At 50.8% G+C, this 27,470-nt stretch overlaps 1 protein-coding gene across 2 annotated transcripts; it reads right to left on the reverse strand.

Annotated features, from left to right (window-relative positions):
- LOC136169076 (left-right determination factor 2-like) lies at positions 1-2,878 on the reverse strand. 2 transcript variants are annotated; one of them, XM_065936837.1, is made up of 5 exons: positions 2,629-2,878; positions 1,322-1,352; positions 1,106-1,222; positions 665-907; positions 1-364 (listed from the first exon to the last, which is right to left on the reverse strand). In XM_065936837.1, the coding sequence occupies exons 1-5, from the start codon at positions 2,876-2,878 to the stop codon at positions 1-3; spliced, it is 1,005 nt and encodes a 334-aa protein (XP_065792909.1). The 2 variants fall into 2 exon arrangements, with proteins under 2 accessions (XP_065792909.1, XP_065792908.1); XM_065936836.1 differs by having other exon boundaries at positions 1,106-1,352.
- Positions 2,879-27,470: the final 24,592 nt, after the last annotated feature.

The following is a 27,470-nucleotide window of genomic DNA, read 5'->3' on the forward strand; positions in this document are numbered from 1 at the left end:
CTATGGCTCCAACTTCCTTGGCACAAGCACCCCGTCCCAGGCACAGCTGCACGTCTGCACCCTCATGTTGGGCAGGCTGACCACCTGGGGCTGGAGTCGGCCTCCCTCCTGGATGCTGACAATCATGGGCAGCGAGGTCGTCTCCGAGGCGACGCACTGTCGAGGCCCCAGAAACGGCCACTTGAAGATCAGGGACTCTGGGGGCTGCTGGCAGGTGCCAACACACTCATAGGTCAGGAAGCCTGGGGGCTCCAGGACCCAGTTCTCAGCCCACTTCATCCCCTGCAGGTCAATGTACATCTCCTGGCGGCAGCAGTGGGCACCCTCTGTCACTGGTGCCTTAGGATCACAGTTTCCCTGAGCTCTGCGGGGGGGCAAAGAGAGGCAGAGTCAGAGGTCAGCTGGGAGGGCAGGGGTCATGGGGCCCAGGGTGGGACCTAGTGGGACACCTGAAAAGATTTATGATCCATCTCTCATTATGTTCAAAATGTTGTATATTTGTGATAAGGATAGATAACTAGAAATAACCCCCCAAATGATCATTAGAGCTGACATTACTCCCAAGAGTGGAAGGAGATATTTTATATATTCATTCATTCCCACAGCACCCTGTAAAATTGCCCATTTCAAAACAGGTTCACCTGCAGTGACCCACAACACCTACCCGTAGTCCCTGAGGTCCAGGGTCTGCAGCTCCAGCTGGGGCTCCCCCTGCCGGCCGCCCGACGGCCCCTGCGGGGCGAAGCGGACCAGCCTATGGGCGCTGGAGGCCAGCGGGCCCAGGTGCTCCCGCTGCACCGACACCTGCAGGAGCAGCGGGGGCCGGGGGTTGCGCAGCTGCTGCCAGAAGTTCACCGCCTCGGTCACGTCCAGGGCCTTCCAGCCGCTCTCGTGGATGGACACCAGCCTGCGACACCGCACGGAGGGAGACACAGGCCCGCGCTCAGGGGTGGGGACTGGGACTGCCCGGGGTGGCCCCGGGGGCCACCTCTCCCTCCCGCTCCCGGGTGTCCCCGCCGGGACCGAGCCGCCCCTCCTCCCGCCCTGGGCCCAGCCCCTCTTCCCTCCCCCGAGCCCCACGCCGCCGCAGCCGCGACCTCCGCACCTGGAGTCGATGAGGGCAGTGCGGTTGGAGCCGTCGTCGCGGACGTGCAGCCACTGGACGGTGACCCGGGCGCGGTCGCTGCGCGGGAAGAGGCGCTCGTGTCTGCGGAGCGCGGCCCTGGGGACCGGCTCCTGGAAGAGGCGCAGCACGGCCTGCACCAGCTCGCTGTGGGGCGGCAGCCGCTGCTCCATGTCGAACACCAGCAAATGCGAGGACGCTTCGGACGCCAGGAACCTGCCGACCACCTCTGGGGACAGGAGCGGGGTCAGCGGGGCCCCTCGGGGCACCAGGCGAGCTCTGAGGGTGCAGGGCTCAGGGTAAAGCTAACAGGGTTTCCCCAGGAATCCCCAGGGAGAGTTTGGGGGCTGGGAAAGTGAAGGGCCAGGCCAGAAACAGAGCACCTCCACTCCTAGAAAAACTGTTAGGGTCAAGCAGGCTCTCCAAAACCATCATCTGGGGTTGGGGCTTGTTTACTAGTGGTGACCCCCCTCATCTGGGAGGGGCAGCTTGGGATACTGAGCAAGGGCTGGGGCTCTGAGTGAAGACTGCAGACCTGCAGGCTTCTTTAGGCAAAGGGACAGGAGAGGGGATGGAGGATGGGAGGCAGAGGACCAGTCAGTGAAAATCTATGGTCACCAGTTGAAACCAACTTTTCCTAAGAGGCAGAGAAAGAGGTCTGAATTTACTTTCATTTCCCTGCCTGGTGAGGGGATTCTTGTCCGGTGAAAATGAGGAAGACGAACAGGGGCAATTTTTGTGGAATTACTGAGCCCTGAGGGAAATGGTGAGGTCAGGCACAACACCCTCTTCAGAGGCCCCAGCAATCAGTCCCCAGCACCTGAGGCCCCAGGTTGGCAGCGCGATCACCTGATCAGCCAGTCCCATGGCCACCAGCAGTCACCCCTGCTGAGGTGTCCAGCACCGGCCTCCTCATCTCCCCAGGCACCCGGCCTGGTCTATCTGTGGGTGTCGAAGAGGTGAGCCCCAGCCCTGGGGAGGTGAGAGGCTGCCGTAGGACTCAGACCTGGTACCTTCCATCTCATAGAATACCCACAACTCTGGGAAGTAGTCAAAGCTAATTTAATCTCATTTCAAGAAACACAAATAGGCTCGAGCTGTTGCGTAACTTGTCCGAAAACAAATACTAGAGCTGATAACTGTACGCAGAGGTCCTTTCTCTCTAAGGCAACGCTCTGCGGAGGCCAGCCTCTTTGTTCCCCAGCACAAAGGCACCTTGACATCTGTCTTCTTTAGTCTCTCTTCTTTCCTCTTTGCTTCCTTGCCCCATAATTCCCTGTTCTTGCCTTGCGTTTGGCAGCCGGTCCAGCCCGGCCCAGCTCCTCATGGCCCTGAGAGGCGGGGTCCTCAGTGCAGACAGAGACCAGGGGCCCAGGCCCGCCATCCTCACAGGCCATGGTCCCCCCTCACCGCCCCGTGGACCCTGCACCCCAAACAGCCCCCCAACCCCCCCAACCCCCACCACCATGAGGACCAGGCTGCAGCGGCAGGAGGGCGGGCCTCACCTCGGAAGTTCTGGCTGAACCTCTTCCCCCGGGAGCGCGCCCCGTGGCCGCGCTGCAGCAGGGCCACGTACTGGGCCCTCACGTGGGCCGGGATGACCAGCCCCTCCACGGCGGCCTTGTCCACGATGGGAACCTCGCTGAGGTGCAACTGCTGCAGCAGGCTGTCCAGGATCTGCTCCTCCGTCAGGGCCGCCCCGGGGCCGGCCAGGGGCAGCGCCCAGAGGGCCCAGCAGAGCCACAGGGGCCGCATGGCACTGCTCGGGAGGAGGAGGGGCAGAGTGGATGTGTCCCCAGAGGAGGCTCCAGGAGGGTCCCAGCAGCGGGGTGTGCTGAGAGCCAGGCTGGGCCAGCTTTATAGCAGCCCTGGGCTGGGCCAGGGTGGTGGGAGGGGGGAGAGGCCTAGAGGAAGGGAGGTCACACCCCTCAGACCTCCTGGGAGCTCAGCATCCAGACAGGTCCCTGAGCCTGAGGAGGGGGCTGTCTAGACTATGGTATTATTGTGGTCATGTGCCTCTACCTTGGCCAGGGTTGCCGGACCAGTTAAATTAAAAAGCTTGTTCCCTGAAGAAGAGTCAAGGATCTCTATCTGCTCACTTCCCTGTCCTTCAGTCACAGAGCAAACTCCGGTCCCTGGTGTGGATTTAGAGTCCTGATTCTTGCAACAGCTACTGTGTGTGCACACCCGACACCAGGGCTCTCTGGCTAAGGACGGATTCTGCCTACAAAGGTGAGCATCTGAGCCTGGGGCTCAAAGGACTCCTGGGGCTGCTGAGCTCCTGGGATGTCCACAGTTGGAAAACTCAATGTTTTTCCCAGTGCTTGGTGGGGAAGGTGCGACCTTCCTAGACAAGGGAGCCTGGGGTAGTTTAGTACGAATGGGATTTTGCCCAATAAGGAACCTCATCCTCTCCTTCTCCCTGGCTGTTCACGGATGCAGAGATTGGAGTTGATAAAAGCATCCAGCCCGTTCCCTCCACCAAGTTTTGAGCTAAGAAAACCAAGGCTCAGAGAGGCAACAATACCCCTGACTCACAACAGTTAATGGTGGATGCCTGCATGAAGTCAAGTCTGATTTCTAACCCACAGCTCTTTCCACAACCTCCAACTGTTTCCAGCCAGAGTCCTTGGTCAATCCCCTGAGGCAGCCAAGTGGACTCAACCCAGGTGACCGGAAGCTCGGTGTGGGTAGGGGGCATGTCCTTCAATTTCCTGAGCTTCACCAAGTGAATGTGGATTTGCATGGTAGAGGAGTTTTAGTGGGGAAGTAAAACAATTGGGCAATCAGCCAGGGGTAGGGCTGCCAGATAAAATACAGAACACTTTTTGGGACATACTTTAGCACATCATTTGTTGTTTATCTGAAATTCAAATTTCACCTTTCACCAGGAGTCCTATATTTTTAATTGCTAAATCTGGCAACCCTAGCCAGAGGCCAAAGAGAAAAAGCCAGTGTGGATTGGGAGACTTCTGACAATGGGCTAATTAGCTGTCAGGCGGGGCGGGCAGCCCCCACCCTTTGTCATGCAGAAGAAGGAGCCAGGCTTTCCCCACTTCCACCCTCACCTGTGTCTGGCCCAACACCCTGCCAGGTCAGATTGGCTGGAGATGCTTTAGTGGCCCCTGAGCTAGATCTTCTGTCTGGAGGGAGGAAAGGGGTCAAGAAAATAGAGGGTTTGGATTTTCCTGGTGGCTCAGACAGTGGTAAAGAATCTGCCTGCAATGGAGGAGACCCAGGTCCGATCCCTGGGTCAGGAAGGGTCAGGAAGATTTCCCTGGAGAAGGGCATACTCCAGTATTCTTGCATGGAGAATTCCATGCACAGGGGAACCTGATGGGCTACAGTCCATGGAGTTGCAAGAGTTGGTTACAACTGAGCAACTAACACTTTTACTTTCACCCCATGAAGGGCCAATTTGGACCTTGCCCAGAGCTAAGGGTAGCACGGAGGGCAATGGGCCGGCTGTCTTGAGGTGTGGGCCACAGACCTGGCCCCAGAGAGTCCTGGAAAGATGGGTGACAGGGACTGAGGCAGGAGGGCAGGTAAGGAGCAGGGCCAGGTGCCCTCGACCACCCTTGTATCTCTTAAAGGCTGGTTTTGATCCCAGCCAGAGTCCAGACTGCCAGCTGAAGCCTGTGAGAAAATGTGAGGTCAGAGGTCATCCTGCAGACTCTGTGGATGGGAACAAACTGGACCAGAGCCTAGGCTTGGAACCAAAGGGAGCTGCAAGGTCGGTGAAGACTGGAGTCCGACAGTGGGTTCACTTCTGGATTAGAGCCCAGCATCTGAGTGGGAAGGGACTCCTATCCCCTTCCTGATAGGGAGGCACTGCTGTGGTGCTCCAGAAACATCCCAAGCCCCAGCCCCAGGTGCCCTGGGCTGTCCCAATCCTGCACCCATCGGCCTACCAACCCAAGACCTGGGGGCCCATGTGGCTCCTTGGGGGTCTCCAAACACACCCCTGGGTGGGCAATGGGCCCTCCTTGTCCTCCAAAGCAACTTGGCCTTGGTGTCAGCTGGTCCAGCCCTTCCCAGGGGTTCCCTGGGCTAAGGAGGGGTGGGGACAGGGAAGGACTAAGGACCCAGGTTTCAGTTCATCCACGCCTTCCAGCTGAGGGTGGGTCCTGGGTTCAGTCCTTGCTGTGCCTCTCATCAACTGTGTGGCCTTAGATGGGTTTTCTACCCACTTCAATATAAGTCTCGCTTTACAACATGGGGATAATGTACTTTTCTTAGTCCTGCTGCACCACATGGCTTGTGGGATCTTATTTCCCTGACCAGGGATTGAGCCCAGGCCCTCGGCAGTGAAAGTGCCAAGTCCTAACTACTGGACCTCCAGGGAATTCCCAATATTGAAATATGCTTTTCTTTTTTTTTTTTAATTTTTTGACCAAAAACTTGTCAGTATTAATGGAGAGGTCATCAGAGTGCCTTGCACAGCACTCCCCTACACACACACACACACACACACACACACACACACACAAAATAGATGCTCAATAAATGGTAAGGATCTTTCAACTGATACTAACTTATGATGTTAAACCTTTTAAAAATTTAAGTTAACAATATTTCTGCATTATTATATAGTTAATACACATAGTACAAAAGTCAAAAGATCAAAGGTGTTTGTGAAAAATGTCAGCCTCTGTGACTGCTGCTCCCACTTCACCTCCCCAGAGACAGTCTGCTCACCAAGAAACTCAGATATTTCCCCCACCACATGAATCTTACTAATCTATCATTGTGACCCATATCCCCTTTTCAAATTAAAATTTTATTATTAGAATTCTTATAATTAAATAGAATTCCATAATTGAAAATAATAATTTTTAATTATTTGTTTTTTGGCTGTGCTGGGTCTTCATTGCTGCACACGGGCTTCCTCCAGTTGCGGTGAGTTGGGGACTGCTCTCCAGTCGCAGCACGCAGGCATATTATTGTGGTGGCTTCTCTTGTTGTGGACCACGGGCTCCAGGTGAGTGGGCTTCAGTAGTTGCAATGTGTGGGCTCAGTAGCTGTGCTGCACAGGCTTTGTCGATCCATGGCATGTGGCATCCTCCCGGACCAGGGATCAAACCCGTGTCCCCTGCATTGGTCGGCAGATTCTTAACCACCAGACCACCAGGGAAGCCCTCTATTTTGCAAGTGAAGTGAAAGTCGCTCAGTTGTATTCAACTCTTTGCGGACTCCTTGGACTATGCAGTCCATGGAATTCTCTAGGCCAGAATACTGGAGTGGGTAGGCTTTCCCTTCTCCAGGGGATCTTCCCAACCCAGGGATGGAACCCAGGTCTCCCACATTGCAGGTGGATTCTTTACCGGCTGAGCCACAAGGGAAGCCTGTTTTTTAAAGGGTACAGTAAAAAGTCTCTTCTATTCCTGGCACACACCACTGCGCCCATCATCTCCCTATCCACGGCCCCCCCCCCCCCCGACCCCACCCAGAGGCACCAGTGTTGTTAGTTCAATTCAAAGGGGCTTACTGTTCTCACACACTTGCCTCTGTGAAATTGGAATGCATCTCAATCCCTGTCAGCCAGGGGCGGTTGGAACACTTTTGTGAGACTACCTTCTGAGGAAGGTTGTCTCAGGCTGCTGCTATGGCTGCTATAACAAAATGTTGTGTGGGGGGAGGGGAGGGGAGGCCTTAAATCGGCAGAAATTTGTTTCTTCACAGTCTGGAGGCTGGAAGTCCAAGATCAAGGTGCCAGCAAATTTGGTTTCTTCCGAGGCCTCGCTCCTTGGCTTGCAGACGGCAGCCTCCTCGGTGTGTCCTCACATGGTCTTCCCTCTGTGCCCATACATCCCCGGTGTCTCTCCGTGTGTACAAATTTCCTCTCCTTAGAAGGACACCAAAAAAAAAAATAAAGGACACCAGTCAGACTGAGTCAGAGCCCACCCTAGGGGCCTCATTAAGTGCAATCATCCCTTTAAAAGGGTGGGTTCAGTGACAGCTTTGACAGTCTCTCTATGTTTGTTCCATGCACGCATTGCTTTTTGTTTGGTTTGGTTTGGCTTTTTTTTTTTTTTTTTTTTTGGCCATACTGCATGACCTATGGAATGTCCCTGACCAGAGATCAGAGATGGAACATGTGCCTGCTGCAGTGGAAGCATGGAGTTTTAGCCACTGGCCCAAAAGGAAGTCTGAGTGTATTGTTTTGTATAAAGTAAACATTCTCCTCTCTCCTTTACCCATCTTTAAAAAATTTATATACATGAGTTATTGTTTTTCTTTATAAAAAGTATTTCGCTGCACTGGGTCTTAGTTGCTGCACTCAGAATTTTTTAGTTGCAGTGTCTTAGCCACTAGACTACCAGGGAGGTCTCTATTCATGAGTTATTGAAGGTCAACTTTAGGAAACAAAATTTTCACTGAGACCATGACCAAATTTGAGGAGGAACTAATACAGCCTGTGATGAATCCAATAACCGTTGGGATGATGAGTCTTCTATTCTTTGGAGCCGAGAGAGAATTGCTGCACAGGTAGGAAGGACAACTGTCTCCTGTTCAGGAGAGATACAGTCGTGTTCTTGTGGTCAGGCCGTTCCGATGTGTAGAAGGGAAGACACAGAAGCTGAGTTATAAGTAGTGGACCGTGTGAATCATCGATTTATCACCTCAGCGCTGGGTGCATCCTTCAATAGATGCTGTGTGATGAACAAAGGAATTTCGGTAAGAAGTTCTTTGAGGACTTCCCTGGTGGTCCAGTGGTTAAGATTCCACCCTTCTGATGCAGGTGGTGCAGATTTGATCTCTGGTCAGGGAACCGAGATCCCACATGCCATTTGGAGCAGCCAAAATAAAAAAAGAAGTTCCTTGAGAGGGAGGGTGATATTAAGCTTACCTGAGAGAGGGCACTGAGCTGGGGAGAGGGGTCTATCCTTCAGGAAGAAGAGGCTTTCCTGCAGTTTCTGGTGCAGGCCAAGGTCAGTGGTGTGGGAGTCCACCCTGGGAGAACTCTTTCCCAGCCACAGGCCCAGAACAAAGTCTGTCTGTAGCCTCATAGCTTTGGCCTGGCAACCGCCTTTCCACAGCCCTTTCATCAGAAGCCAGCCATGGAGGCCTGGAGGAAGGGTGTCCAGGCTCGGGACCTGGGCCTTCACTGAGTGCAGTGCTGTACCCTGACCCACAGGGTGGTGGGTGGACGCTCGCTCCAGCCGGGAGGCTTTCTGGGAGGGGGCTGGCCGTGGGGGAAGGGGTGTATTCAGAGGGAAGGGAGAGCAGCATGGGCTGACTGGACACCAGTGGCAGGAAGAAGGGAGACTTCCCAGCCCACAGAGCCTCATTTGGCCCTTCTGTCTCCTGGATGAGAGCTTTACTTAGCTTGCTGACAGGAAGAGGAAGTGGGGCCAGGTGGGGGGGTTATCAGACCACCTATGTTCCCATATTCAAAGCCCATGAGAGTCCCAGGGAGGCTACAATCCCCGAGCCATCCCACCAGCACTCTGCCCTCCGAGCTCCAGATGTTGCAGGAAAGGGGACCACTTCCAGGGCCTGAAAGTGGGTTCTTATCTAACACTCAGAAAGGAATTGTCCGAGGAGCCACACGTGCTGACAGAGCAACAGACTTTATTGGGAAGGGGCACCCGGGTGGAGAGCAGTTAGGGCAAGGGAACCCAGGAGAGCTGCTCTGCCGCGCCGTTCAGTCTCAGGTTCTGTGGCAATGGGATTAGTTTCCGGGTTGTCTTTGGCCAATCGTTCTGACTCAAGAGTCCTGCCTGGCGGCCCACGCGTTGCTCAGCCAAGATGGACGACAGCGAGAGGATTCTGGGAGGCAGTCAGACGGATGGTGTCTCCTTTTGACCTTTCCCAGACTCTTCTGGTTGGTGGCGGCGTGTCAGTTCTGTGTTCCTCACTGGGACCTCCTGTGGTAAAATAACTCACGCGGATGGTTACCATGGTCCCTGGCCAGGGTGGGCGGTTTCCATCAGTGTGCCTCCCCTAACACAGGAGCGCTGTCTCCTGCCCGAGTGAGTGCGCCCGCCCCAGGCTCCTCCACCTCCTGTGCTGCCAAGCCTGTGGGTCTCTGGCAGAGATGTGGCCCCCACGGGCTCCCCCAGGCCCTGGGTTGGGGTCTCCCGGGGTATAGGGAGCTGCCAGAGCCATTGAGGTTCTTGCCGTGAGCTGAGACCACCAGCATCCTAGTGTCCCTTCTCTATGCCATCTGAGAGGGCAAGGGGATCTACACCAGACTGAGTGAGTGGGGCTCAGAGGAGACGCGGTTGCACGGTGAGCCGCCCACCCATTTTGCAGGGCCGGGTCGTGGCTGGGGCAGGCTGGGCAGCTGGGGGGGACGGGGTGGCTGTGCCGCAGAAAGCTGTCCAGGCCCAGATCAAAGCGACAGCATCTCCTTCACTGCCTACTGCTGCTCCCACTGCAGGGAGCAGTCCTGCCCTTTCCCTCCAACATTAAAGATGTACCCAGGAGTTCATCTTTTCCTTCCTTTGTCGTGGGCCTTACTGGGGGAGCTCTAACTTTGTCCAGAACAAGAGTGCAGAAGACCTGGGAGGCGCTGGAATCGGTTATGTGTGCAGAACAGTCGTGTTTACACAGAGAAGCCTCTAGACAGAGATCCAAACAGGCTTGGTTTTGTTTGGTTCTGTGTATTTGTTTGTTTTTTCCTTCTTAATGGCTTAAGGCTCCATCTGTCAATGAACATTTTTTGTTGGAGAAAACACCTGGAGAGTACATGGTGAGGGCAACTTCCCCCCATCCCCGTCTGTGGTCATTCACACCACACAGTAGGCAGGCTTTGTCCGGGGGACAAAAGTGAGTTTGCTGATGGTGAGCTATCGCCTGTCTTTCTCCATCAATAGCAGCAGACTCCCCTCTAACTCCTCCTCACCTTGCACCCCTGCCCAGCAGTGGAGTCCAAACATCCCTCTCCATTATAAAGGCAAGACTTTCCTGGGGACTTACCTGCTGGTGCGGTAGTAAGACTCCAACGCAGGGGGTGTGGGTTTGATCCCTGGTCTCGGAACTAAGATCCCACATGTCATGTGGTATGGCCAAAAGGAAAAGAAAAATTAAGAGAAAAAAAAAAAAAAAAGCCAAGAGTTTCCTGGCTTCTGAAAAGCACAGTTGTGATTGTAACACAAGTTATTTTCTTCCTTACCCTCTTCCTTTCTTTGTTTTTCTTTCTTTTTTTCCCCTGAAAGAGTTGTTATCAGTATTAGTCTCTTATTTGCAACCCCCAACCCAAATACAAAATGTTCAGAAAGAAAAACACCCACATAAACTAGTCTCTATCCTCAAATCTTGCCCTGAAGAAGGAACTTCTAGAAGCGGTTTGTCTCCATACGTTCCTCTTCCTGCCTCCCTCTCCTCTATTAATTAAGAAATGTTTGCCTGGAGAAGGAAATGGCAACACACTCCAGTATTCTTGCCTGGAAAAGTCCATGGACAGAGGAGTCTAGCAGGCTGCAGTCCATGGGGTTACATGACTGAGCATGCGTGCATGAGGGTGGAGGGAGATGGGTTGGTAGCAATAAACTGATAGAACTGAAAAAAAAAAAATGTTTACTGATGACTCTGCCCCTTTTCTGTATCCTGGAGACAGCTAAGGACCCAAAGGGACAGTTGATTCAAGAGGAAGCTTGAGTTCAGTGCCAGAAAGGTGGGGGGTGGGGGGTAGCCCAAGGGTTCCCTAAATGCTGTGTTTTGGGTGGCTCCACAGCCTTGCCCCACCAGGCCTGGGATCTCCCTTTCCTTCATTCCCCTCCCATTTCTCCCTCACACCCCTTCACAGCCTGGGAGGAAGACATTGTTGACACTGAACACCAGAGGCTCAGAGCAGTTAAGACCCTGGTCAAAGTCATAGATTGCTAATAAGAGCACTGGGGGAAGCCAGTCCTGGCCAGTGTGACCTTGGACAAGTTCATCACCTTGCCTGCACCTTGGTTTCCTTATCTGTGAGATAGGAACACTAATAATAGGCATTGCGAAAGCTCATAATGAGAGTTCAGTGAAGTATGGCTCAGCGTAAACAGTTAAGACCAGCTATTATTATCTGGTTACAGAGGTGTCCTTCCTGGCTCTCCTTGCAGAAGTCGAGCCTCTCTCTGCCTCACCCAGCTGACCACAGACAGCTGTCAGAGGGGGGCGCAGTGATTCTCCTGAGGTCTCACAACCAGGGAGTGGGTTCAGAGAGCACTGAAGCCAGGACCCACCCTCAGCTGGAAGGGGTCGATGAAACTGAACGTGGGTCTTTACCCCCCACCCCCTCAACCCCTGCTTCAGGGAGCCTCAGAAAAGGGCCAGCCATGTGATGCCAAGGCCAAGCTGTTCTGGAAGACAGGGAGTGCCCACTGGCTAACATTTTCCACTAACACCTTTGTATCTTTTAACTTTTGTACTGTGTGTATTAACAATAAAATAATGCAGAAACATTGATAGCTTAAAATTTTAAAAAGTTAAACATTGTAAGTTAGTATCAGTTGAAAGACCCCTACAATTTACTGAGCACCTATTGTGTGTTTGTGTGTGTGTGTGTGTGTGTGTGTGTATGTGTAGGGGAAGCTGCTGTGCAAGGCACTCTGATGACCTCTCCTTTAATACTGATAAGCTTTTTGTCAAAAAAAAAAAAAAAAAAAAAGAGCATATTTCAGTATTGGGATTCCCCGGAGGTCCAGTAGTTAGGACTTGGCACTTTCACTGCCGAGTGCCTGGGCTCAATCCCTGGTCAGGGAACTAAGATCCCACAAGCTGTGCGGTGCAGCAGGACTAAGAAAAGTACATTATCCCCATGTTGTAAAGCGAGACTTATATTGAAGTGGGTAGAAAACCCATCTAAGGACACACAGTTGATGAGTGGCACAGCAAGGACTGAACCCAGGACCCACCCTCAGCTGGAAGGCGTGGATGAACTGAAACCTGGGTCCTTGGTCCTTAGTCCTTCCCTGTCCCCACCCCTCCTTAGCCCAGGGAACCCCTGGGAAGTGCTGGCCCAGCTGACACCAAGGCCAAGTTGCTTTGGAGGACAAAGAGGGCCCATTGCCCACCCAGGGGTGTGTTTGGAGACCCCCAAGGAGCTCCATGGGCCTCAGGTCTGGGATCAGTAGGCTGATGGGTCCAAGATTGGAGCAGTCAGCGCACCTGGGCCTAGGGATGTTTCTGGGTCACACAGAGTGTGTCTGCCCCAGGCTGGGAACCCCTCCTGGAGCCCCCAGATGCTGGGCTCTAATCTAGGAGGGAACCCACTCCTGGGCTCCAGTCTTCACTGAGCTAAGTCCTCTTTGGTTCTGAGTTCAGGTCCAGCTCAGTCCCATTGACCAAGCCCCTGGGATGACCTCTGACCCTCATGTCTTCTTACTAGGCCTCAGCTAGCAGCTTGGATTCTGGTTGGAGGTCAGATCCTGGCCTCTAGGGACAGGAGGGTGATCATGGCTCCCACCACCCATCTCCCCTACGGTGTCCTCAACCTCAGGCCCACAGCCAGGCCCTCTGTCAGGGGTGCTGAGTGTTACCCCATCCTCACCTCTCGCTCTCACTTCCTGTCCTCCAGGACAGCAGATCTGACTTTACTACCTTTTATTTAAAAAAAAAAAAAAAAGATTGTTTTGGTGTGGACCATTTTTAAACTCTTTATCGGATTTGTTAAAATACTGCTTCCATTTTATGTTTTGATTTTTTGGCCATGAGGCGTGCCGGGTTGTAGCTTCTTGACCAGGGATCAAAAGAAACGCCCCCCCCAGCCCCGCCCCCTCATTGGAACGGGGAGTCTTAACCACTGGACCACCAGGGAAGTCCCCTCTGGGCCTTTCAGGACAAATCCAATCGCAGAAGGCCAGACTCTTCCCAGATCCTCAGCCGGAAGCCAGGCTCCTTCCTCTGCATGACAAAGATTACCCCCTGAGGGCTAACAGCCCATTGTAAGAAGCCTCCCAATCCACAATGGCTTTCTTCTGGCTGATTGCCCAATTATTTTATTTCCCCAGCAAAACTCTTGAACCCGTGTGGAATCCACATTCAGGAAAGGGGCCTGTGTTTGCAGAGGGATAACAGGTCTGGGGGATTTGCCCAGCGTCTGCCCCTGTTGCCAGGCCCACACTCAATCAGTCCCCTCTGTTAATGGTGTCTCATCATCTCTCTGACCCCATGCCAGAAGGGCCCTGGGGGCTGACCTGCTGCTGCAAACAACCTGAGGTCATGGAAGGAACCTGCTGCTCTTTTCCTCGTTAAGTGATGTGGTCCAACTTCCTGGCTTCCCTGGCCATCCAATCCCTGATGGCTCTGGGCTCACACTTCTAGCCTGACCGCTTTACTGAGTGCCAGAACCATATACCCAGCTACCCTTCCACCCCTACCTGTCCCATCTAAGTAAATGAATGGCTCCATCCTACACCCAGCTGGACCTCCAGACCTAGGGGTCATTCTTTTTTTTTCAACAAATGACTTTTACTTTATTTACTTTAAAAAATATATTTATTTTTTACTGCACAAGGCCTTTGTTGGTGCTCAGGGGCTTTCTCCAGTTGTGGCGAGCAGGGGCTACTCTCTATTGTGTGCAGTCTTCTTGCTGCAGTGACTTCTCTTGCTGAGGCCCGCAGGTTCTAGGCATGCCGGCTTCAGGAGTTTCGGCTCGGGGGCTCTAGAGGGCTGGCCCACAGGCCTAGTTGCTCAGCGGCATGTGGGATCTTCCTGTACCAGGACTTGAATCCACATCCCCTGCATTGGCAGGCAGATTCTTAGCCACTGGACCACTGGGGAAGCCCCTAAGGGTCATGCTTGACTCCTATCCCACATCCTTCGGAGTCAGTTCCCAGGAAGCCCCATTGGTTTCACCTGCAAAGTAAATCCTGCTGTGACCTTCCATCACTTACCTGGGCAACTGCCACCGCCCTGTCTCTGCTCCTGTTCCCCACCCCCAAAATCAGTAGTCATCCTAGGCAAAGTGTAATCGCATGAACTCTATCCACTAAAACCCTACATGTGTGTGTGCTCAGTTGCTTCAAGCATGTCCAACTCTTTGGGACCCTATGGACTGTAGCCCATCAGGCTCCTCTGTCCATAGGATACAAAAATTACCTATTTTATTTTATTTTTTGTTGTGCTGCATGGCTTACTGGATCTTAGTTCCCCAACCAGGGATCGAACCCATGCCCCATGCTTTGGAAGCCCAGAGTGCTAGCCACCGGACGGCCAGGGTATTTCCAAAACCCTCCAAAAATTAACTCAAAATGGGTCAGAGGCCAAAAAATAAAACCTCAAACTATAAAACTCCTGGAAGATAGCATAAAAGAAAATCTAGATGAATTTGGATTCGACAGTGATGTTTTGGACACAACACCAAAGGGAAGATCCATAAAAAAAAAGAATCTATCAGTTGGACTTCATTAAAATTGAAATCTTTGGCTCTACAAAAGATCTTGTCAAGAGAACATCACCATAAGCCACACAGTTTGGGTGAAAACAAGTGCAAAAGAAACATCTAATAAAAGACTGTTATTCAAACTATACAAAGACCCCTTGAAACTCTATAATAAGAAAATGAACAACAACAAAAAAAGAAAATGAACAACTTAAATTTAAAAATACTCTAATGATCCAGACACCTCACCAAAGAAGATAAACAGATGGCAAATAAGTATGTGAGAAGGTGCTCAGCATAATTTGTCATCAGAGAAATGCAAATTAAATAAAAATGAAATACCACTACTCAGCTATTAGAAGGGCTAAGATCTTGAACACCAAATACTAGGGAACATGTGGAGCAACAGGAATTCTTCATTGTTGGTGGGAATGCAAAATGGTGCAGAAACTTTGGAAAATACTTTGGCAGTTTCTTTCAATAATAAACATACTTGTGCCATATGATCCAGCATTTGTGCTCCTTGGTATTTACCCAGAGAAGGTGAAAACTTGTGTCCACACAAAAGCTTGCATGTGGATGTCACAGCAGCTTTATTTATAATTGCCAAAACTTGGAAGCAACCAAGATGCCTATCAATAGGTAAATGAATAAAATATGGTGCCTCCAGACAATGCAATATTATTCAGCACTCAAAAGAAATGAGCTAAAAAAAAAAATGAAATGAGCTATCAAGTCATGAAAAGACACGAAGGAAACCTGAATGCATATTACCAAGTGAAAAAAGCCACTCTGAAAAAGCTACATGCTATATGATTCTACTATATGGGATTCTTGGAAAGACAAAGCTATGGGGATAATATAAAGATCAGAGGTTGCCAGGGGTTGGTGGGGGCATGAATGGGACAGCACAGAGGATTTACAGGGCAGTGAAACTGCTTGGTATGATACTGTAATGTCAGATACGTGTCATTCCACATTTGTCTAAACCCATTGAATATAGACCAACAGCAAACCCTAATGTGAACTATAGACTTTAGGTGATTATAATATATAAGTGTAGGTTCATCAGTGTAACAAATATACCCCTCTGGTGTGGGATGTTGATTAAAAGGGAGGCTGCGCATGTAGGGTTCAGGGAGGTATAAGGGAATTCTATGTTTTCCACTCAATTTTAGCTCTGAACCTAATACTAAAGTCTATTTCAAAAAACAAACAAGCAAACACGCTTAGAATAAAATTAAAATTTCTTGCCATGTCATTAAAGCCTATGCTGACTGGTGCCAGCTTCACTTTCCCACCTCAGGTCCCACCACTGATCAGGTGCTCCCTAAGATCCAGCCACATGGGGCCATCTTACTGTCCCCAAACATGCCATGCTGGGTTCCACCTCAGGACCTTTGCACTAGCTGTTCCTTCTGCTTGCAAGGCCCTTCATGCAGACCTCTGCAGGGTTAGCCATCATTCAGGACTTAGATCAAATGGCACCTCCTCGGAAGGCCCCTCTCCTGGATATTCATCAATATCTGTTCAACCCTCCCTGTCTCTTCCAGTCACTCTCTTATCGCCCTGGCTTATTTCTTTCATGGCACTTAGTACTATCCTCAGTTATTTTCTTCATCCATTTGCTTAACTCTTTATGGACTGTTTCCGAGTTAGAATGTAGATTCCAGGAACTCAGTGACTTTGTCTACCATTTACTGCTGCGTGCCTGTTCTGAGAACAACGTCCAACCCTCCTGCTGGGTGCTCCAATACTTATTGGATGAATGAGTTAATTTTAAAAAAATAGGAGTTTTAGGGACTTCTCTGGCGGTCCAGTGGTTAAGACTCTGTGCTTCTTAGCTTAGGGGGCACAGATTTGATCCCTGGTTAGGGAACTAAGAGCCCACATGCCACTCCATGAATTCAAAAAAACATTGGGGGGTTTAGCCATGCAAGTTTCTCTGGATCTCAATTTCTTTGTAAAATGAGGGAGATAAACCAGAATTTTCTTCTGGCTCCAAAACACCAGAAGAGAAAACAAGGGTGGATTGGACTTCTCCCTGGACAAATGGCTACCAGTGTAAAATGCTGCCAGACTCCTGCCAATGCTGGTCTCCCTAGGACCAGGAAGGGCTGACCATTTCCCAGCTGTGGGCCTCTGCCCAGAGGCCCTCTGAGCGCCAGGCCCATGCCCACGGGCAGGACTGTTCCTCGAGCAGGAAGCCCAGGTGCTGACGGGGAAGTTTTCACACCTGTCCACGCGCAGCTCTAGCAAGGAACAGGGTGCTGGTTCCACACAGCAGACCCAGCTGGCTCTATGCTGCAGGGCTGACCCAGCCCTTGCAGGATGTGTCTGGTGAGGAGGTGGACATGACTGTATCCTTGAGAAAATAAGCTCTTAATCTAAGTGTTGGTCTCCCTGGGCCAGAAGGACTCTGGCCACCCCGAACCTCCCTGCCCCTCCCCAAGGCATCTCCTGACAGGCAGGTACCCTGTGCCTCTTGTGGGGGCCTCGCTTGGTGAGGGAGACAGCATCAGGGGCTTGGCTTCCCTCAGTCCCAGGGCAGCAGGTCCTACTGAAACCAGCAGGTGCTACAGTCTGGGAGCGCCCAGGGCCCAAGATGGTGGTGGGCTGGGGACAGGACCTGGTGTGCAGCGCAGCCCAGGGACATCCCGGGGGCAGGAACCTGGAGACCTGGCTTTGACCCAACCATGTCACCAGCTCATAAGGAAAGCGCCTCTGCACTCTGGGCCTGAGGGACAGATCTGCTGGAATTTCGAAGCCAAGCATCTGTCTGTCGGGCTTCCCCGGTGGTTCAGTGGTAAAGAATCCGCCTGCTCTGAGGACAGACTTGGGGGCAGGTGGATTCTTCATTATGAGTTGGTGACAGAGTTGGGTCAAAGCCAGGTCTCCACACAACTGGGGAAGGAGAGTTAAGACGAATTCAGAGAGTAGCAATGAAACATATACACTGCGTGCTAAGTCGTTTCAGTCATGTCTGACTCTTTGCGACCCTATGGACTGTAGCCCACCAGAATCCTCATGGGATTCTCCAGGCAAGAATACTGGAGTGGGTTGTCGTATCCTTCTCCAGGGGATCTTTCCAACCCAGGGATCGAACTCATGTCTCTGGCATCTCCTGATTGGCAGGCGAGTTTTTTTTTTTTTTTTTAACTACTAACATCACTTGGGAAGCCCAACATATATATTCAGTTCAGTTCAGTTCAGTCACTCAGTCATGTCCAGCTCTTTGCAACCCCATGGACTGCAGCACGCCAGGCCTCCCTGTCCATCACCAATTCCGAGTTTACTCAGACTCATGTCCATTGAGTCGGCGATGCCATCCAACCATCTCATCCTCTGTCATCCCCTTCTCCTCTTGCCTTCAATCTTTCCCAGCATCAGGGTCTTTTCAAATAAGTCAGCTCTTTGCATCAGGTGGCCAAAGTATTGGAGTTTCAGCTTCAACATCAGTCCTTCCAATGAACATTCAAGACTGATCTTCTTTAGGATGGACTGGTTGGATCTCCTTGCAGTCGAAGGGACTGTCAAGAGTCTTCTCCAACACCACAGTTCAAAAGCATCAATTCTTCTGTGCTCAGCTTTCTTTATGGTCCAACTCTCACATCCATAAATGACTACTGGAAAAACCATGTACATTACCATCTGTAAGATAGATAGCCAGTGGGAATTTGCTGGATGACTCAGAGAGCTCGAGTCAGTGCTCCGTGAGAACCTAGACGGGTGGGATGGGGGTGTGTGTGTGTGTGTGTGTGTGTGTGTGTGTGTTAGTTGGTCAGTGGTGTCTGACCCTTGGGGACCCCGTGAACTGTAGCCTGCCAGGCTCCTCTGTTCATAGGACTTACCTGGCAGGAATACTGGAGTGGGTTGCCATTTTCTTCTCAGGGGATCTTCCCAGCCCAGGGATCAAATCTGTGTCTCTTGCAAGTCTGCATTGCAGGTGGATTCTTCACCATCTGAGCCACCAGGGAGGGGACATATGTATATTTATGGCTGATTCATGTTGTTGTATGACAGAAACCAATACAATATTGTAAAGCAATTATCCTCCAATTAAAAATAAATAAAATTTTAAAAGAAAATAGCTGTAACTTACAGTGTTAACAGGTTAATTACATGATTTACAGGTTAATAAAGAAGCTATTCATTGATCCAAAAAAAAAAAAGAATCCGTCTGCTAATGCAGACAACAAGGGTTCGATCCCTGCTCCAGGAAGGTCCCACATGCTGCAGAGCAACTAAGCTCGGGTGCCACCGCTGCTGAGCCTACATTCTAGAGCCCCAGAGCCACAACTACCGACGCCTGAGTGCCCTACAGCCTGTACTGCAAGAGGAGCTGCTGCAGTGAGAACGCTGGGCACCGCAGCTGGGGAGGAGCCCCACTCCCCACAACTAGAGAAAACCCTGCAAGGCAATGAAGACCTAGCACAACCAGAACTAAAGAAAGAAAGAAAATAAAAGAAAGTTTGTTTAAAAAATAAGTATCTGTTTCCAACTTTTAAAGCAAGAAACCTGCAGTGGGCACAGGGAGAGGAGGACAGTCAAGCTCCAATGGGGAGATCTGAGACGAGGGTCCCTCCCCCGCTGCGGCAAGGCCTCATCCTTCTGCACTGCCCAGGACCCAGTGGCACAGACCACACGGTGGGGGTGGGGGCTCCATTCACTGAGGCAGGGGAGGAATAAGATCACGCAGGTGGGGAATGTAGGGGAGGAGAGTGGACTGAGTCCATTTGAGACGTCAGGGGGAAGCCCAGCGGCCACAACCAGTCACCTGCTGGAGGTCAGGAGTGGGTTCCTTGGCCATAGGCAGGAACAGCAGGAGAGGAAAGTGGCCAGGTGCTTGCATGGAAGGATAAGGGCTGTGCTGAACACAGGGGCCAAGGGCAAACTCTGAGAAATAACTAGTGGCTGAGGGTGTGGGAGAAGGAGGAAGCCAGCAAACGGGTCGGAAAAGCACTGGCAGAGAAGCAGGAGACACACCCACCGCCCCCCCCGCCCCCCCCCCAACTCCAGAGAGCCACAGGCTTGTGGAGAGGGAGATAAGGAGAAGACTTTAGTGTTTTGCTCAGTCATTCAGTTGCATCGGACTCTGCGACCCCGTGGACTACAACTTGCCAGGCTCCTCTGTCCATGGGATTTCCCAGGCAAGAATGCTGGAGGGACAATAAAAGATGAAAGCCCAGAAATGGAGGAGAGGTCAGAGCCCTGCAAAGCTGTGCATGTACAGCGTGAAGGGCCATTCAGGCTTTATAGATTTGTAGTGCTGGAAGGGACCTGAGAGGAAGCTTTGGTCCATCCCCTCACTTCATGGGCTTCCCGGGTGACGCTAATGGTAAAGAACCTGCCTGCCGATGCAGGAAACATAAGAGACACAGGTTCGATCCCTGGGTCAGGAAGATCCCCTGGAGGAGGCCATGGCAACCCACTCCAGTATTCTTGCCCAGAGAATCCCATGGACAGAGGAAACTGACTGGCTAGAGTCCACAGAGTTCAACATGACTGAAGCTACTTAGCATGCACGCACGCACCTCACTTCACAGATGGGGAAGCCAGGGCCTGAGGAGGTGGGTGTCCCCAGCCTGGTCACAGGATACCTGCTATCCCCAAGCTCCAGGCCTCAGGGAGCCCCTCCCTCACCCCATGTTCCATGCAGTGGGCCCCAAAGGCTTTCCTTCAGGAGAACAAAAATCAAATTAAAAAGGACACTATGTCTGGCTCAGCCTGGGAGGCTCTGAGGCCTCGGCTCTGTAATTAAAAATGAAATAACATGTGATGCAAGGCGGGAGCTGGTCCCCAGGGCTGCCATAGGACCAGCCTCTCATTTCTCACATGGAGCTTTGACTCCACCCAGGGCCTCCCGAAGGATGGAGGCTGTGCAGGTGGTTGGAGGCTCACCTCAAATCAAGGTGCCAGGTGGGAGCACTCCCAGTGCCTGTGTGTGGGTCAACGTTGACAAAGGTTGGCCCCAGGGGCTGGGTTTTGTGGCTTGAACTCAAACCAAGGGAGCCTGCAGGGGGGGGTGGACTCAGCACAGGCCTGTGCTGTGTGATCTTGGGCAGCCCAGGACCCTCTCTGGACAATGAGTGATTAGACCTGCATAATCTTCACATCCCTCCAGAGACTGCTTCTCAACCACGGCTGTCTCCTTCAGATCAGAATCATCCCAGATGTGCCTCTGTTTTATTTCTACTCCATTGTACTATTTTCCCTAAGAAGATCCTGAGACGTGTTAGTTCAGTGTCAGCAGCAGTCGAGTAAAACAGGGGCACTATTGGGGTGTGCCTGTGTGTGTGTGTGTGTGCATGGGCATGCAATCCCCTTCCTGACCACAGCCTGACCAAGGGCAGGCCTCAGACTCTGTAATTTTACTACCGCCATAGAGCAGCTCATGGTGGTTCCAGGAAAACATGTGTTCTTTTTTTGTGTGTGTTTTAGTGGGAAAACTGGTTGCTCCTGCCAGGTGCCCCTGAATTCCCCCAAAATGTGTTCAATAAGAGGACCAGGGTCCCTCAGGCTCCACATGGGAGCAATTAGAGGTAGATTCTGGACATGGACAGGATGGGGAAAGAAAAGAAACCAAACTGGCCCCTTTGGAAATGGCTCACACGCCATCTCTGGGTTGGGCTGGTGTTCTAGGTCCAGTGGTCAGTGGCTCAGTGGCTCAGTGATGCTCAGACCACCTTTGCCCCAGGCTTGGGCTGGGCTTGAGGAGGACTATGCGCTGATGGAGGTGGACATACCTGGCCAGAGCCTGCTTCCCTGTGGCCTGGCTCTGCAGCTGTCATGCCACCAGGGGAGTGGTCAGTGCAGCAGGCACCCCTTCCCACAGCTCTGGGGAGTGACCTTCACCCCCTCTCATGAAGACACCAAAAACACCACAGCCCTTGCTGATGATGACTGGAAGTGCCTCCTTGACTGCGTTGACCTTTGTCTGAAGCAGGTCTGACTGATGCTTTAGCAGCTGGAGGTGGCTGCTCCAGTCACTTTCTCCTCCTCTTGAGCACTCTACCATTTCCCAAAGTTTTGCATTCAGGAACATAGCGCCCGTCACCCTGGTCCCCTCTCCCTGGATTATGTGGAGCCTCCATCATTTGCCAGCCTCAAGGCTTCTGCTTAATCCTTGCCCTGTGAGCTGCCACTGCACTGCCAGACCATCCTCTCCCATCTCCCAGGCTCTCTCTGGTCCTTCTTTCCTCCATGACCCCCACACTCTGCCTGTGATGGGCTGAATTGTGCCCCCAAATCCCCACGCTGGAGCCCTCCCTCCCAGTGCCTCAGAATGTGACTGTGTTTGGAGACAGGTCCTTTGAGCAGGGAATTACGCTGAAATGAGGCCAGGAGCATGGCCCCAATCCAACCTGATGGATGTCCTTATAAGAAGGGAAAATATAAAAAAATATAAAAAAAAAATAAAAAAAAAAGAAGGGAAAATATTGGGTTGACCAAAAAGTTCCTTTGGTTTTAAAGTAAAAATAAGACACATTTTTCACCAAGAACTTTATTGAACAAGTATGCACCATTATGTTCCACCTACCTTCTGCCATTTTTCAGGCAACTTCATAATTCCATCTTCTTAAGACATTTTATCTTTCTGAGCAAACAGTTGTTCCAAGTGCCTTTTAAAGTATTCCAGGGAATTGAAATTTTTTTCTATTAAGAGAATTTTGTAAAGACCAAAATAAATGGAAATCTGAAGGTGCAGTATATGGTGAGTATGGCAGATGAATCAGAACTTTCCAGGTAAGCTGTAACAGGTTTTGCCTGGTCATCAAAGAACGTGAGGTCTTGTGTTATCCTGACGGGAGAGCATGCTTTTTCTGTTGACTAATTCCGCACACTTTCTGTTGAGGGCTGCTTTCAGTTGGCCTAATTGGGATCAGTATTTGTTGGAAGTAATCATTTGGTTTTCTAGAAAGAGATCATAATAGAGGGCTCCCTTTGCAATCCCACCATATACACAACATCATCTTCTCTGGATGAAGACTGGCCTTTGGTATGGTTGGTGGTGATTCATTTTGCTTGCCCCATGATCTCTTACATTCCACATTGTTATACAGTATCCACTTTTTCATCACCCATCACAATTTGTTTTAAAAATGGAATATTTTCACTACATTTAAGTAGAGATTCACACACAGAAATACGGTCAAGAAGGTTTTTTTGCTTATATGGAACCCAGACATTAAAGTGATTAACATAACCAAGCTGGTGCAACTGATTTTCAATGCTCGATTTGGATATTCTGAGTACATAAGCTATCTCCTGCATCATATAAATTGTTGTTCTCAATGTCTCAATTGCATCGCTATCCACTTTAACTGGTCTACCAGTGGCACATCCTCCAGCAAGAAATCTCTAGTATGAAATGTCACAAACCCCTTTTGACATGTTCAATGAGTCACAGGACCTTCTCCATACGCTGCACAAATCTTTTTTTGCATTTCAGTTGCATTTTTACCTTTCATGAAATAATAAAGCATAATATGCTGAAAATGTTGCTTTTTTTCTTCCATCTTCAATATTAAAATGGCTACACAAAAATGCACCAATTTTTTTAATGCATGCTGGTAGGACAGCTGTCACAATACAATGTTACAAAATTGTTTCAAATTAATTTAAAGACAACCAAATGCTACTAGGGGCTTCCCAGGTGACGCTAGTGGTAAAGAACCCGCTTACCAATAGTTTGCCAATAGACATAAGAGACGCAGGTTCGATCCCTGGGTCAGGAAGATCGCCCTGGAGAAGGGCATGGCAACCCACCCAGTGTTCTTGCCTGGAGAATCCCATGGACAGAGGAGCCTGGTGGGCTACAGTCCATGTGGTCGCAAAGAGTTGGACATGACTGAAGTGACTTAGCACGCACACAAGCGCTATTACAGCTATCTTACAAGAAAAGGATGAACAAACATTTTAGCCAACCCCATAGGACACAGATGCAGAGAAGACCCTGTGAGGACACAGCAAGAAGGCAAGTGTCTACATGCCTAGGATGAAACAGACCTTGCTGACACCTCAATCTGGAGCTTCCAGCCTCCAAAATTATGAGACAATAAACACCTGTTGCCTAAGCCATCCAGTCTGCGGTGGTTAGTTAGAGTGGCCCTAGCAAGCTAATATTTTGCTTTTCCCACACAGATGCCCTCAAAGCTCCAATTCTGTTTAGCTCTAATGTATGGCGCTGGGTTGCAAATCCACATCTGGTTCTAGAAGCTTCTTCTGAGGTTGCTCTTCAGAGGTCTCCACCTCACCCTTGCCTCACCCCAAGTGGAACTCCTGACAGCAGAGAGGGGCCTCTATAGAAGCCCCAGGGCAAATGGGTGAGCCTCGATTTCCTCCTTGTAAAAGTGGGGATCAGAATGCCCACTCAACAGAGGTGCATGCAACAATCTGGGAAGAATTGTGTAAAGGCCTAGCCCTGGGTTTGACCCTTACTTGGGCTCAACGAATGGCAGCTGTCATTTTTATTATTTCTCTTAAACTTGACCCAGTTTTTCCCAGGAGCCACCAAGCCAGGAGTCTTGGAGGGGCCGCCACACCTGCTCCCGCCACCTGCCTCCCCCACTCCTGGCGCTGACCTGTGTTTGCTTCATTAGCTCAACAATCCTTATCCAGCACCTACTAACAACAGCCATTATGTTCTGCTCATTGAACACATGGCCTGGAGGAAGCCTGTGGGCAGGAAGGAGCTTCAGCTTATCTCACCTTCATTAAACAAATTGATTTTTAAACAATCAGCTACTGGAGAAGGGGGTTTGTTGGTGGAAGTGAGGGAGGGATCCTTAAGCTGGTGGATCACCCTCTTTCCCCCAGATAGCCGCAAGACTCAAGTCACAGCTCCCCAAGACTTACAGAATTTCCTTTTTTTTTTAGCAAAAATAGACCCGATCCCTTCCTGCTTAAAATCTCCCCCGACTGCTCCTGCTTTCAGTGGGCCCGTGTCTACACAGTGCATTGCATAGACAGTCTTCCCACCTATCATCCAGTCCTGCACCCTTCACACTTGCCAAGTGAGAGTCACCGGGCCTCTGTCCACCTCCAGACCTGGACACAGGCAGTGCTTGTCACCCTGGTGTCACTCCTTAGTCCACCTTTGCTCTTAGCCACCTCTTTCTTTCTGGAGAACTCCTGTTATCCTTTAAGAACCATCGCCAACATCCCTTCCTTCATCAGATTTCCAAACACCTCTCTGCTCCCAAGGTGCTTCATTGCCCCCATTAGAGCATTTATCACCTTGTAATCTGGAGTTTGCAGTGATTTCTTTGTGTCTATTTCCCTACTAGATCAGGAACCCCATCAGGGGAGGAAGAGACCAGGTCTGATAACATTTGCTGCTCCAGGGCTGGGTACACAGTGGTGTCCCTGATGAGCAGACTGAATAAGTGAATGATAGAATAAAAGCAGGCAGTTCAGACTAAGCCAGGTGCCTCTTATGCCTCCTCCCACTGACTCCTCACACAGCTGAGGAAGCACAAGCTAACAGGAGAGCCAGCCACCCTCTCTGCCCTGAGTGGCTTGGGATACTGACACCAAACCTCAGAGAGTTCCCCTACCTGGACAATTTGCGTTTTCTGTGTCCATAATAAGCTCTAAATGAACATGCGTTGACTGGTCATCACACAGGTATTCTTCTCTGGTCTTCATCTTTTTTCTGGTCTATCTCCATGGATACCTGGGAATGTTGGCTGTGACCACAATCAGCTCAATTCAACAACTGTTTCTCGAGTCCTGGGCAGTGGCTCCCACACTGCTGAGGCTTGGCATCGCTGATTCTGAGGTTTTAAGTTGGGGATGAGGATCTGCCACATTTACAGAAGTGGGAAAGACAGGGAGAAGCCATTTCCAGTGGCGGAGATGGGGTGAGCACAAACAGTGAGGGGCATATGGCTAAGGATAGGTCTGGGGCCCTGATTTTAGAGAGTCAAGGGTAATAAGATTGGAAACGGAAATGCTAGTTTCCTCTACATTTCCCTTAGTTAAAAAAAAGGCAGGTGACAGGCTGGTTTGAGAACCAGGTCTGGAGCCAATGGTGCCTGGGGAAAGGGGCCATGTGCACACCTGGGCCTGAGCTCCACCAGGCCCTGGCTCTGGATCTGTCCTGCTTAATTTCCCTGAGTTTCAGATTCCTGCGCGATTGTAGTAAAAATAACAGCAACCTCCAGTCATTAGTGCTCACCTCCTGCCAGACGCCAAGCCCAGCCCTTTATCTCATCTAATCCTCATCTCAACCCTCCAAGGTGGGGACTGTTATCATCCTTATGCAGCAGATAGGAGCCTGGAAGGTAAGTAACTTGCCCAAGGCCATAGGACCACTGAGAAATCTGACTCTCAAAGCCACTTTTTTCTCCTCAGTTTTGTTGAGATATAATTGACATAGAGCACTGTGTAAATTTAAGATGAACAATATAATGATTTGACTTACATACAATCATGAAATGGGCTTCCAAGGTGGCACAGTGGTAAAGAATCCACCTGCCAATGCAGGAGATGCAAGAAATGCTGGTTCAATCCCTGGGCCAAGAAGATCCCCTGAAGTAGGAAACAGCAACCTGCTCCAGTATTATCGCCTGAAAAAATTCCATGGACAGAGGAGCCTGGCAGTCTACAGCCCATGGGGTCCCAAAGAGTTGGACATGACTGAGCACAGCACACATTATGAAATAGGCTTAGTGAACATCCATCATCTCATAAGATGTTAAAGAAATAGGGAAACATTTTTTTCCTTGTGATGATAACTCTTAGGACTCTCTTAACTTTCATTTATAATGGTACAACTGTGTTAATTACCTTCATCATGTTGTACACTACCTCCCCTGTTGTTCAGTCGATAAGTCATTTCCGACTGTTTGTTACCCCATGAACTGCAGCATGCTAGGCTTCCCTGTTCTTCACCATCTCGCAAAATTTGCTCAAACACATGTCCATTGAGTCAATGCTGCTACCCAACCATCTCACCCTCTGTCATCTCCTTCTTCTCTTGCCTTCAATTTTCTCCAGCATTATGCTATTTTCCAATGGGTTGGCTTTTTATGTCAGGCGACCAAGTACTTATTTATTCAAGGCTTCTTCTTGAGCAAGACTGGTGTGTATGGTGTGTATTGACTGAGATGACCTCTGAGAAGTCTGCATCCTGGGGCCCTTGAGAAAGTGCCTGGGACGCCCAGGGGAGGAATCCAGGTATGGGCATCCAGGTTTCTCGCTCTTCCCACCAGGGAAGATGATGCTGAGGGGAAGAGGGCTAAGGCTGCCCAGCAGAAGATGCAAGTGTTTCCCTCTGTACCAATACTAAGCTGCACTGTTACGTGAATACATGAAGTCAGGTACTACAGCCAGCACGCATCGCACCGAGCTGAATCCGTGCCTCTGGCCGGTTTTTCCCCAGGGCACAGGCGCTCCAGCTTTTATGGCAGGAATCACACAGCCTGGGTGCTCAGCGGCTGGCACCTAGCACCCTCTAGTGGCGCTGGGAAGCCTTTCCTCGGCAGCTGAGTGGTCAGGTCGGGTCTGGGCAGCCAGGACAAGCTTCCTCCTGGGCCTACCTTGTAAAGGGTATCTTTAGGAGCCACCTACTTACTGTCGCTGAGAACCCGTCTGTGAAATGAGTGGGGGAAAACTGGAAAGAGGACTTGGAATCCAATAGCTGCAATTCTGGCCTCGGCTCCCCCCTTTGCCTCAGCTCTTCCTGTTTGAGATGGGGGTGCCCATACCCTCCCCACCTGCCTCCCAAGATCCTGTGGGAATCCTATTGGATCTGATGGGTGACAGCACCTTGCCAGCTTAATAGCACCACTAATAAGCCAAGTAGTGTGTTCATAAGAGAAGTACTAATAGAGTTGGGTCCGGGATGCTAAGGACCAGTGAAGGGCTGGGAGCACAGGAAGGAGATGGAGCAGAAGAGCCTGGGGGACGGGAGGAACCTGCACAGAGGAGGTGGTATGAACAGGGGCGGGGGGTTCATGGGGACAGGCCCACGTCTGTTGGGCAAGGGGAGCCTTCTGGTGGAGAGGTGGGCAATGGGTTTGGAAA

Source organism: Muntiacus reevesi, chromosome 5 (genome assembly GCF_963930625.1).
Source record: "Muntiacus reevesi chromosome 5, mMunRee1.1, whole genome shotgun sequence".
NCBI lineage: Eukaryota > Metazoa > Chordata > Mammalia > Artiodactyla > Cervidae > Muntiacus > Muntiacus reevesi.

What these genes read in the sequence shown, in the direction of transcription:
- LOC136169076 (XM_065936836.1), bottom strand. Translation starts at nt 2,878, where the DNA reads ATGCGGCCCCTGTGGCTCTGCTGGGCCCTCTGGGCGCTGCCCCTGGCC. An exon ending in GTTCAGCCAGAACTTCCGAG is followed by an intron (nt 1,353 to 2,628) that starts GTGAGGCCCGCC and finishes TCCTGTCCCCAG; the next exon opens with AGGTGGTCGGCAGGTTCCTG. An exon ending in ACTGCCCTCATCGACTCCAG is followed by an intron (nt 908 to 1,105) that starts GTGCGGAGGTCG and finishes GCGGTGTCGCAG; the next exon opens with GCTGGTGTCCATCCACGAGA.